The sequence below is a fragment of the Mastacembelus armatus genome, chromosome 10 (assembly GCF_900324485.2).
Source record: "Mastacembelus armatus chromosome 10, fMasArm1.2, whole genome shotgun sequence".
Classification (NCBI taxonomy): Eukaryota; Metazoa; Chordata; class Actinopteri; order Synbranchiformes; family Mastacembelidae; genus Mastacembelus; species Mastacembelus armatus.
Window position 1 is genome coordinate 19,361,788 of NC_046642.1, and position 13,340 is coordinate 19,375,127.

At 38.9% G+C, this 13,340-nt stretch overlaps 1 protein-coding gene across 3 annotated transcripts in view; it reads left to right on the forward strand.

Moving 5' to 3' along the window:
* pigg (phosphatidylinositol glycan anchor biosynthesis class G (EMM blood group)) overlaps positions 1-13,340 on the forward strand; it is a 65,916-nt gene that overhangs the window by 21,148 nt on the left and 31,428 nt on the right. For 2 of the 3 annotated variants that reach the window (XM_026330303.1, XM_026330302.1), the window contains exons 7-8: positions 2,892-3,109; positions 3,525-3,809. In XM_026330303.1, coding sequence (XP_026186088.1) covers positions 2,892-3,109; positions 3,525-3,809 — 503 coding nt within the window. Of the gene's footprint in view, positions 1-1,541; positions 1,885-2,891; positions 3,110-3,524; positions 3,810-13,340 lie in introns of those variants that run through there. The other variant, XM_026330304.1, reaches the window with a different exon arrangement.

A 13,340-nucleotide genomic window follows, 5' to 3' on the forward strand; every position in this document is an offset into this window, starting at 1 on the left:
ATCTCCTCTTTATTCATTCCGTGTTGTTGATGGCATCACAGCAGCTACTCAAAACATTTAACCTGAAACAGCCTGATCAAGATAAAAGTTGAATCAGTTTAATAATACTGAAGCTGATCAACACTGCAATCCTTTAAAAAAAGAGGATTTTGTACGTTTGGAGTTCATTGTTTCAAATCCAAATAAATCCATTCCAGCACATGGTTTTAGCTTGGCTAATGGTCTCTAATACTGGGTAATGGGTTGAAAATATTCATTTTGCAGTTAGATAATCCTCCAAATGCTTCAGCTTCACCTAAGTAGGAAACAGGCATCCCTGTTTGTGAAAATAAATACCTCCTCACAGGGGACCTACAAACAGTCTGTTCTTGAACAATAATGCAGCCCACTCTTTGTGCAAATGCATGCACATATCCCGACACACTCTTTCTCCCTACTTATATCTCGGGGTCACACTGTTTTGTCAGAGTTATCCATCTTGCAGCCTTCCACAGTTCAAAACCATGTATGTCAGGTTGATTGGTGACTCTAATAGTGAGTGTGTGAGGTTGTTGGTCTCTGTGTGGCCCTGTGATGGACTGGGGACCTGTCCAGGGTGGACCCCTGCCTTTCACCCAAAGAGAGCTGGGATAGGCTCCAGCAGATCCCTGTGACCCTGGTTAAGGAATAAGCTGGTATAGATGATGGATGGATGGATGATTTCTGGACAATTAATCCAATAGAATGTTTTGTGTTGTCTTTTGCACAAACACACACACATATATTTGTATGTTGTCCCAGTTTTTAGTACAATGTAGGTTGATTACAAAAGCAATATTGTCTTTTGTTGAAATGTAAGACAAAGGTATGCTGTCCTACATAAATGAAAACACTGACACAGGGATGTGTGATCTAAGCAGCAAATTATGTATTTTTGAAACTTAAATTAAAGCAAACTACTTCTTTTAACATTAAAAAATACTTGCGGCTCTGGCAGAACATTTTCAACTCTATTTTGGTTCTCGGTTTCCATAGTGATGGGATGAATTGGAAATTATTTCAGCAGATCTACATTTGGATGTGTTGATTTTTCTGAATCTGTCCACTGGGTAATCACAAAGCTGTTTCGCAGTAGAATGTAATAGTTGTCACTGCTAGGGTGGTATTTTAAGTAGCATGTCTGTTGGACACCTGGTGGGGTCACATCTTACTAAGTCTGAAAGAAGTCGCACAGAAGAAATCAGCCTTCTGTCTTTAAAGATGTGTTGTTGATTTCAGCATTCAAATGTGTTTCATCAGGGAGACAAAAATGGTTTCAATAGAAAAATCATTTAGCATTTGGATAGTTTATGATTTTATCATTGATGTTGGTATCTGTTAACTTTTTACAATTTTTTGTAGTTGTCTCAAAGTCAATATAACCAGAAATGTTTTTTAAAGTTCATCTCTGGTAACTGAAGATTTAAATAACTTTGTGCTGCCTCTGTATATGCTTGCCACATTCTCTATTTCCCTTGTTTCAATCTTCATATATTGTGTTTTTCTTGTGCTTCTGACCTCAGGCATCTTGGAGGGCCATTAAGCAAACCCTGTACTTTCAGACAGATGAAACATGGCCAGGACCATCGATGTTGTATGATTCATGCCTGTGGCTTAAGTTTCTAATATTTCTACCAACCCCTCTGTCTGGCAAAGCCACAGTCACTATTTATCACCTCTATGCCTATGCTGCTGAGATAGGTGTTGTACTGTAAAACATTGTTTTTAGGAGTGTGCGTGTACACATACTCACATTGTGGGGACACAGCCTCCTTGTGCTTCCTCTTGGTTTAAAGGTTAGGCAGGTAATAGTTATGTGTAGTTAAGATTAGCGTTAACCTTACAAAAATTAATGTAAGGGAATATAACTCACAAGTCCTCACAAGGAATGGAAACAAAAGTGTGTGTGTGTGTGTGTGTGTGTGTGTGTGTGTGTGTGTGTGTGTGTGTGTGTGTGTGTGTGTGTGTGTGTGTGTGTGTGTGTGTGTGTGTGTGTGTGTGTGTGTGTGTATGTTTCAGTGAGCTAGACAACAAATTAAACCTATCCATTGCTTTGTCCTTGAACAAGCTCCTAACACACTGAATAAGATGAAAACAGGCATCATTTCATCTGCCTTGAGTCAACATGAGAATGAGTCATAGCTTGTCTTAGTTAGGGTCCTGACAAATTATACATTGCTTCCTCCATCCATCCATTATCTATACCCGCTTATTCCTTAACCAGGGTCACGGGGATCTGCTGGAACCTGGAAAGTGAAAATGAAATTACTAAATATGTGTAAAACATCCATCATACATCACAGTGATTGCTTGAGTCATAAATAGCATTATTGAAGTCTCATTTGTAAGAAAACGAACAGTTAGAAATGCCTGTTTTGGTTTTTATGTTGAAATACTTCAGGATAGGCAGCAATCTAAAGCGGCTTTTTTCTGAAGTGAGATGAATCACCTAGTACAAAAAAGTAATGCGGCCAATTGGCAACAGTGCTCTTCTATAATCCTGACTATATTGCATAGGGTTTGGAGACATTCTGCAAGCAGAAGTTTAAGTTATATAAATGGAAAGCTCATATTGTTTGGTTTCATAAATATGTTTAATTGTCCTGATACATCAAGGTATGTGGTGATAAATAAACAGCAATTTAATGTGATGCCACATAGAGGTTATTAATGAGATGCTGCAAATGTCCTCATTTTGACAAAGTATATATAAATCCAGTAGCTTCAACAAGAAGGTTACATAACATTAATGCCAAGTATTTGAGTAATTGGACAAACATTAACATCAAGTAATCCCTGATTGATGGTCACTATTTAAACATGCCAGATGCTTATATCACTGCTTCCCCCCTCTGCTCTGTTCTCCACCTCAGATGCTGGCTTTGAGCAGTTCCGTGTGGCAGAAAAGGCTCATGGGAACTGGATGAAGCTCTACATAGAGGGAAACACCTCTGAGGTGCTGACCAACATGGGCAAAAAGGTTCTGAAACAATATCTGGAGGCCCTGGCTGCCATGAGCTCGGCTCTCAGCAAACAGCTGGGAAAATACGACATGTACTCCATGATTGCTGGCATGATGTTCGTGTTTCAGGTAAACACAGAATAATTTTGTTCATGCTAAGCACTTTAACAATAGATAGATTGATTGTTTTCTTAGGCTATGAAAAGTCATTGTGGTTCAGGGAAGGCATGAAAAATAAAGAACCATGTTTTGACAAGTTTTTTTATTAGGATTCAAACAAGAAAACTTTGATATGAGGGCTCCGGATCACTATTAAAATTGCACACTTGGAATATAAGTTTAAAAATGCTGTGCTCTGCTTTACATGAATGTCTTTCTTCTTAACTACCAAAATAAAGGAGTAAGGTGTCCACAGTTCACAAATATTGCTTATGCAATGACAAGCAGGGTTTTGGGGGATTGTATCAATTTCAGAAAAACTTCTTAAAAACTTTCCTCTCTCGCTCTCTCTCTCTCCCCCTCCCCCTCTCTCCTGGCCCTCAAGCTCCTGTTGGTCTTACTACTAGCGATGCCTGAAGCCCTCAGTGGTGCAGCAGCAGTGGACCTTCCAGTCCTCTCGGCCCTGCTCTCCCTGCCTTTCTACCTCTTGTGCCTGCTGCTCGCATCAGTGCACGTCTTGGTGTGCACATCTGCTGAGAGCTCCTGTTACTTCTGCAGCCTCTCCTGGGGTCTTGTGTTTGCTGCCGTTGCCTTCTCCTCTACATTGTTTTGTATTCTGATCTCCATAGCAACACGGCGACTCCCCCTGGGACCAAAAATTCAAGGGAAGGTGAGTTCATGCATCTCTAAATCTGCCTCCTAACACAGGTACAGATTGTAACAGATGTTTACCCTCATGGATGTTAATATACCCCAGAAATTGTTCAGATGGGCTGTGTCCGTGACGGATTTATGAGCTAAAATATTAAAGGGACAACTGAATAACATGATATAAGGTTGTTGAATTTATTTGGATGGAAAATATATTCACTGCTGTTTTTTCCCTCATTTGTTTTATTTTTTCATTTCCTGTTGGCATTGCCTATGAGGCTATTAGAATTTGTTTTAGAGTAAATCGACTAAATCTACTGAGGCTTGCTTGTCTATTGTACACCAACATTATTTAACTAAGTTTGCATGGTCTTGCAGGTTTACATTACTTAAATGTTCATGTACCATGAAACAGAGGCCTGGGGGAAAAATTAAAAGATATTCTTGTATTATTGAAAATTTAAAAAGCATTAAGATGTTGGGCAACATTTATATTATAACAGTTACATGTACTGTATGTAATTGGTGTAAAGATGGAAGGAATACTTTGAAGAGTTGATGAATGAGGAAAATGTTAGAGAGCACAGAGTAGAAGAGGTGACTGTTGTGGAGCAGGAAGTAGCAAAGCTCAGTAAGGATGAAGTGAGGAAGGTATTGAAGAGGATGAAGAGTGGAAAGACAGTTGGTCCGGATGACATACCTGTGGAGGTATGGAAGTGTTTTGGAGAGGTGGCAGTAGAGTTTTTGACTGGGCTACTTAACAAGATCTTGGAGAGTGAGAGGATGCCTGAGGAATGGAGGAGAAGTGTTCTGGTGCCCATCTTTAAGAACAAGGGAGACGTGCAGAGTTGTGGAAACTACGGAGGAATAAAGCTGATGAGTCACACAATGAAGTTATGGGAAAGAGTAGTGGAGGCTAGGCTGAGGTCAGAAGTGAACATTTGTGAGCAGCAGTATGGTTTCATGCCAAGAAAGAGAACCACAGGTGCAATATTTGCTTTGCAAATGCTGATGGAGAAGTACAGAGAAGACTAGAAGGAGCTGCATTGTGTCTTTGTAGATTTGGAAAAAGTGTGCAAGCAGGTTGGAACTGGTGGAGGAAAGTGTCAGGTGTGATGTGTGACAAAAGAGTGTCAGCAAGAATGAAAGGAAAGGTGGACAAGACAGTGGTGAGACCAGCAATGTTGTCTGGTTTAGAGACAGTGGCACTGAGACAAAGACAGGAGGCAGAGCTGGAGGTAGCAGAGCTGAAGATGTTGAGGTTCTCTCTGGGAGTGATGAGGATGGATAGGATCAGGAATGAGGACATCAGAGGGACAGTTCATGTTAGATGTTTTGGAGAAAAAGCCAGGGAAGCCAGATTGAGATGGTTTGGACATATTCAGAGGAGGGACAGTGAATACATTGGTAAAAGGATGCTGAGGTTAGAGCTGCCAGGAAGGAGGCCTAGAGGAAGACCAAAGAGGAGGTTCTTGAATGTAGTGAAGGAGGACATGAGGATAGTTGGTGTGGGTGAGGAGGATACAGAGGATAGGGTTAAATGGAGGCAGATGATTCGCTGTGGCGACCCCTGAAAGGAGCAGCCGAAAGGAAAAGAAGACATGTACTGTATGTAATTGAATATTCAAAGAGATGTGTTAATTATTCCTTAATGACACTATAGTTAGGCATAGGAAGGTTTACATGTTTTATTTCTTTACCTAGTCAGTGCAGTGACTATGAGAAAAAGAACTCAAACAGTATTTATATACATTGTATGTAGCGCACATAGCATTTCTCTAAATCCTTAACTGTTAAAATCGAAAGGAACATGAATTTGTTACAGAAGCTGCTTCAGTTTGTTCTGCAGCAGGTTTGTTCTCCATCTTAGAAGTCATAGTCATATCCACTAACTCATATTTCTGACTCAGTGTCGCATTGATGAACATAATCCATCATTTTAAATAGCTTATGTATTGTATTTTTTTTTTCAAATTACTTTATAACCCTACAATTATTGCACTCATATCAAAAACTGTTCCAGTCTACCAGAATCTTTAGTCTTTGCAAATCAGCATCTCCAGCTGGATGGCATGTTCCACTTTGTATTATAGAAAGTTTTGTTTTGCCTCATTGTCAGAAGGAGGTTACAATAGTTTGGCACAATGGAAAATGTGAAAATAGTCCAATCAAACTTAACTATTAGCTAAAGCCAGACTGTACTTTGTAATAATGTAATTACAAACTTTCACTTCAAAGGTCTGTCATATTATGAGTTTTTAACATTTGTCAGATACAAAAGACCTGATCAGTTTGTTTACATGTGCATTTGTAAACTGACACGAGAATTAACTTAAAAACCCAAATCCTCTCTGCCAAAGCTGTCGAGCCTAAAAAGTGTATTTAACATGTCATGGTAAACAGTTTTTTAACCTAACTGTTCATTGACCGTGTCAAAAATTTTACCTAACAAATGGATCTGAAACTACAGGTGCTTAGAAATACAGCTCAATTGTTTTTGTCTTTCCTAAGTGAGTCATGTAACATTTTTCCTCAGCAAGTAAAAGTAAATGCCAGCTATATGTGCAGCAGATTTCTCTTCCAGAGGTGATCAACTAATCAGTCAAATATGAGAGTAGCTGTTCTGAAGGTGAAATCTTTCAGTGTTTGTTTACATTGGCATCAAGGATGAATCCTCTTTAGTACTGCACTTCTTTGCTCATTATAATTTATCTGTAAAGGCTACATATCATTTCCCTTTGGGGAACATTGAGAAAGTGCTGATATGGCAAAAAGTCAGAAAGAATCCACTCAGGCCATTACTTTGTTTGAAGAAATAAACTTGCAGATCTATACACTGGAGCATGTGGAGGAAGTACACAGTACTTAACTGTACATGTTTCTCTGACTCAGGAAAGCATTTTTTTTTCTTTGAGTCTGAATGTCACACAAAAACAATATGCACAATGTTGAGCTGACAGGTGTTTTCAAGAAGGCTGTTGTAGTGAATTTAAATATATATCTTAGGGCTGTCAAAATTAACACGTTAATAACAAGTTAACGCAAACTCATTTTAACGGCACAAATTTTTTTTTGCGCGATTAACTCAGCTCGCCTTTCCTGTTTGACCTGTGGCCTGACCCATAGTAGGAGAAATGGAGAACGCAGCCATAGACAGTAAAGAGTGCAGCAACAAACAGAAATGGAGAGGGAAAAAGGTCTGAACAGTAAATTCATTTACTAAATGATGTCTGCAGATACTTACAATACCTGCCACATCCATACCTAGTGAAAGATTGTTTTCACTGTCAGGGCATGTTGTTCAGAAAAAGCGAGCTGCCCTGTCATCTGAAAATGTAAACAGGCTTGTCTGTTTGAGCAACTGGCTCAGTGCAAAGAAAGAGAAATAATATGAACTTCTGTTTTTTCTATGTTCTTTTTTTCCATGTATTTAATAAACATGAACAAGTTCTTTGAAAAACATATCTACTGTCTTTGAAACATGTCTTTGTTCTTTGTGCTGTGTGTTTAGGATAGTTTTACTAATTATTAACATACATTTGCATAAAGCATCCTTATTTGTCCATGCCCATGTTGATTAGAGTATTAAAAACTTGAAAAGTATAAATTTAAGCTACATTTAGAGCAGATAAAAATGTGCGATTAATCACAAGTTAACTCATGACAATCATGCGATTAATTGCGATTAAATATTTTAATCGATTGACAGCCCTAATATATAGCTATTGAACATGAAGGTTTATTATGTCTGGCTTATGAACTATGAATATCATAAACCATCTTAATAATTTGGGGCACCCGATCCTTTAAACGGTGGATCAACCAGTCAATTAATGACGTATTTACTGTGTGAAATAACATCATTGATACCAGTCAGTTCTTTTAAGATTTATTCAGTTTTCAGAAGCCCAAGATGGCGCCACTGTGTATGGCTGGCTAGGGCTGAACAATTTTGGATAATAATCTAATTGCGATATTTTTTCAAAGCTTTTTCTGTTCTGTATTTTTCGACAATGACAAGCAATAAATAATTGAAGTATGAACAAAACAACATTTAGATAGATTAAACATAAATGTTCTTTTCTGTAGACCAGGCCTATATGTTACAATCAAATCCGGTGATGCAAGAATTGATATAAATTAAATTTTTATTTATCAACTACAATCACAGTAGCACTCTGACTGATTTGTTGAACTTCCAGCCTTGTAAGCATATAAAACTTACAATAAAGTTTGGCTTTGAGCACACTGGTGGTCGACATTTTTTCCATGCAACTCTCATACAGTACTTTGTGGTGTTTTTTTTAAATGCTGAATCAGGTTAGCAGTATTGTCCCGTGAGGTAGCAACCTTAGCAAGGCAGGTTTTGCACAATACCTGACGCTGCGCAGCATCTTCGTTTTTAAAGCACTAACACTAAAGCAGTTTCCGCAGTGTCAAGTTCTGTCGATGCTGAAGCCATTGTTTAACAGATTAAGCTGTAGTGTAGCGTGCCAACTCTATTCTTCCTCTGCAGCCTGCTAAACTCTTGCATATCACGTGACGGAGTGTAATTACAGTCTCTGCTGTTTAAAAAAATCTCGTTTTTTCAAATCGCGATTTTAATTGCAAATGCAATAAATCGTTCAGCCCTAACGCGTTATAAATAAAAGTATTATTATTATTATTTACAATATACATACATGCTATTTACATAGGGGGAAATGGAGGGAGAACTGATCAGAGAAATTAGCTGAATTAACGAATAAAACAGTCTAACAGTAAGTTGTTTGCAGTGGTGGAAAAGAAATCTTGAAATTAATTTATGTTCTGTGTTTGAGTCTGAGGTCTAAACACAGTTTAGGAGGAAACTCTAAGTAATTCTGGAGACCATCTGAGATTAGTGTGAGACAGCACACAGCCACAGGTTACTTGCTTGTCCTCGGGTTTACTGAGGCTCAATCTGTTCTGCTGTGGGCTGGTCTGACTGCAGTCTCTAGGAGAGAGTAGGCCTTCTCCGAAGTCCTGGGCTGCAGGCCTGGAGTCCGTTTGTCGCCTTTCCTCACTCTCCATCTGATCACTGTAGGGTCATCTCATGGAGTTGGTTGATGTGAGATGGTCAGCTGGAGATGAGCTCTAGGACAACCACACGCAGGGAGAATGTCTTTGTTACTCCTCTGCTGGGCAGTAAAAGCAACTCTCTACCTCATCTTCTTCTCAGAGTGAGAGAACTTTGGGAGTCTGGAAATCTCTTAACTTTCTTTGAATCTGTCTGGAACTCTGTTCATTTCTCTTCAGTAATCTGTTCTTCAGGATCTGTTCATTTTCAGAGTTCAGTTTCAGAGTTTGTTCTTTAAGAGTTCTCAGGGTGTGTCTGTCTGTGTACTGTCTTTTTGTGTCTTGCCACGTTGGGCAGGGAAATCCGTCTGGTTCGTCCCATGATTGTGCATGACACGAAGTGATTGGTCCAGGAAGTGCTGCATTCTTGCTGGTGATTGGTTTAAATCTCACTGGTCATGTCTGAATCAAGAGAGTAATTTATTATGTTGTACTGTAAGTTTTAAGAAAGTTTTTCTAAAATGGGAAATTTCCACCCAGCAAAGTTCAAACATATGACAAACTTAGTAACTAACTAGTCAATAGTTCAGCAACATCATAAATGAAAATCAATAAAACTTCAAAGTTATATGGATTAACTACAAGCATGAATAACAGATAAACAATAGCACAGCTTCTATTTCACACCGTAGTCTGACAATGATGCTCTGTAGATCTGATCACACATGTCACATGTTTAGCAATCAAAGCACAAATGTAAGAACAGGATATAAAGACCATTTCATAAGTCATTGTATAGGTTTCAGGTCTTGTCTGAAAAGGGGGTAGTTTCAAAGCATTTACAGCAGGATGTGAAGCACCAAAAAAGGGGTTTCTTTGTAAAGAGCCAGTGATCTGCTCTTTATCAAATGTAGTCTTGACAGTGCACTACTTGTTGGAGAGGGCCCGTGCCGTCCCATGTTGTTTACCGTAGTGGGTCACAAAGAGTTTCATAGTCATAAATTGTCAGAGAGATATCACTCCTGCCTCAATCAGGAATGTGACCATATTCTGCTGCTTTAGGTCCGTTACACTGTTGCAAGTAAACTTTAATTAAAAAGCAAGTTAAACATAATTTCATAATCTAAAAGTTCACACATAAAATTCACACAAGAATAAAAATAAAAATACTTTTTAGTTTAATATTAAAATATTTGTCAGCTTCCTCTGATGAACATCTTATATGGTTATTTGGTTATTGAAAAAGAGGTTTCAACAGAGGTTTCTCTAAATGCATATGTTGTATTAAGTAATTAGTAATATAAAAAATAAGTAGATTACTGTACATCTTAAATGCTTATCAAGAACAACTCAGAAGAGTGATGAATCCTGATTAGAAGACTGTTGCAAATTTACAGGCAATTTACAATACAGGCTATGAAAGTTCTGTGGAGAAGTAACCTTAGCTGTACTTGTAACAACAACAAGCCCTGGATCACCCCTGACATCAAGGGTCTCCTTAAGGAGAAAAGAGTACCACAACTGTGGAAAACACCCTGTGTGGTACCAGTACCCAAGACACACGGCACCCAACGTACCTCAACAGTAACAAGCCGGTGGCACTGACATTGCACCTGCAGAAGACACTGAAGAGGCTGGTCCTTGTCAATCTCTGTCCTCCAGTGAGGTCATCTATGGACCCACTTCAGTTTGCTTATCAGTCTAGCACCAGGCTGTCATCTACTTCCTACACAGAGTTCTTTCTCACCTCGAGAAGCTTGGGAACACTGTGAGGATCATGTTCTTTGATTTCTCCAGTGTCTTCAACACCATACAGCCAAGGCTTCTGAGAGACAAGCTGGAGCACATGGGGGTAGACTTCAATCTATCAGACTGGATTCTGGATTACCTCACTAATCGTCCACAGTACGATCTACTATGTCAGACTGTGTGTCTGACATGCAAAAGTTCTCTGATGACTCTGCGATCATATGACTCATTTCAGACAAGCACGACGGGGAGTAGGCTACAGAGGACTGATCCAGGACTTTGTGAACTGGTGCCTGAGGAACCATCCATTCATTCATTATCTATACCCATCCCTTTTAGGGTCACAGGGATCTGCTGGAGCCTATCCCAGTTCCTTTTGCGTAAAAGGCAGGGGTACACCTTGGATAGGCGATGGGTACACCAGTCCAATGCAGGATGCCTGAGGAACCAAATCCAGATCCATGCAGGAAAGACCAAGCGGACACCCCTCGCCGACATCAGCCATCCAGAGAATGAACATGTGATATTTCAGTTTTTCTTTTTTAATAAATTTTCAAAAATTTCTACATTTCTGTTTTTTTCTGTCAAGATGGGGTGCTGAGTGTACATTAATGAGAAATAAAATGAACTGTTTTTGATTTTGGCAAATGGCTGCAATGACACAAAGAGTGAAAAATTTAAAGGGGTCTGAATACTTTCCGTACCCACTGTAAGTACCTGGGTGTTCATCTCAACAATAAGCTGGACTGGTCAAGTAACACAGAAGCCCTTTAGAAGAAAAGCCAGAGCAGGCTCTATCTGCTGGGGAGACTGAGGTCTTTCAGAGTACAGGGGACACTCCTGAAGACCTTTTTTGACACAGTGGTGGCATCAGACATTTTCTATGGAGTGGACTACTAAGGCAGCAACATCTCAACTGCAGACAGTAAGACTGAACAAACTGGTCAAGAGGCCAGCTCTGTACTGGTAAGTCCCTTTGACACAGTGCAGGTAGTGGGAGACAGGAGAATATTGGCCAAGCTGATATCCTGGCTGAAGAACGACTCTCATCCAATGTATGATACTCTGGCAGCATTGGGGAGCTCTGTCAGTGACAGACTGCTACATCCCAAAAGTATGACCTTGTGAGGAGATACAGTTACTGGTCTCTGTGCGCTCCAAGTCATGACTGACAAAGTCATTTTGATCTGAGATTAGATCCTGAGGCTGTTCTGTTGTTACACTGTGTTAGCATTATGATCATGAATCTAGAGGAAGTCCTGGCATCATTTTGGACAGTTTAAATGTATTTTAAAGTGGTTCAAATAAACCTCTTGAGTTACAGGAGAAAATTGTAGGGAAATATTATACAAAAAGTTCCAAAATAAATGGAAGAAATCATAAGAAATTATGCAAGGAGGTACACTGTTGTTAGAGTATCTAATCACTTAAATCACTTTAGATCTAAGATCTATGCTGTGCCTAGTTAGGCTTGACAAATCATTGCAACACATTTACTAACTCAACACTTGAACCAAATGTGATTAGAATTCCAGTTGAACAAATTAATGAAAAATCCAACTTTTCAAAACATAAAAACAAATTCAGTCTGTCTCACAATAAGAGTTATTAGAAACACAAATGTATTTAATGAAGATGGTTAAGGAAGAGTTAATAAATGGGGGGAAAGGAGATGCAGGAGAAAATAGCCATGCTAAGAGTAAAATACCATTACAGAACATTACAAAAGCTAAGACCCCCTTAACAAATAAGTTAGTTGACTTTCTAATGACTTTTGTAAGAAGCCTAGTTAAGGCTGAAAACAGTACAAGAGTTGAATAAGCTTTTTATTTGAAATATGATTTCTAGTAAGAAAGCCCAAAAGTCCTGTCACAGAGGGCTGATTCTGAAAGGCAGTTTAACAGCTGAATAATGGAAAGGCAGTTCAATGGTCTGGCAGTAGAATATGAAAAGTGAAACACACATGTAGGACCCAAGAATGGTGCAACGTGTGGTGTACAAATGATTTGTCACTGTTATGCTTTCATCTAAAATGACAGAACCTTCATATTAAATGACATGGATGCAGTTATAGCAAAACAAATTCCTTCAGTCATTTCAGGAGAAATATTGGGTTTCCCACGAAAATATCATGATCTCTAATTTCAGTGTGCTTTGTGGGGATGCAGAAAAGGCTTTTTACAGAGCAGGAGAGAAATATCCTTTATCCTGAGCACGTCAGGCTTCAGCACAGGTTTTGCCTGTTTGAAGTTCTGCTGTATATGTTGGGCCTGAGGCATTTTAGAGGATGTGTTTTGTGCTTTTTAAATCAACAGGAGAGCAAAACCAAGCTCTCCGCCATTGTTCAAATTTCGAAACAGTCTTTTGATAATCAAAGGAATAGTTGAGTATTTTGGGATATACAGTATGCTTCTCACTTTCTGGTTGAGATGGGAGATGTGAAGATCAGTACTACTCCTATCTGTCCATTAAATGTAAGGCCACAGCCTGGAATCACTTACAATACCTTATATAAAAACACACAGACCAGAAATGGGAAGAATGGTGCTAATCCGTCTCTGAAGGTTACTGATTACAGGTACTGTATCTTTTTTGTTTAATCCATACAAAATCATAAGTGTAAAAAATGCGCATTGGTAATTTGTGAGTGTGTTGGACTCAGTTTTTAAAAATCAGGATTTAGTTACAGTAGTCATGTAATACAAATCAAAAGGAGATTTGAGTACCATCAGAACATGTCCAGTTGTTAATGGTACTGTTTTTA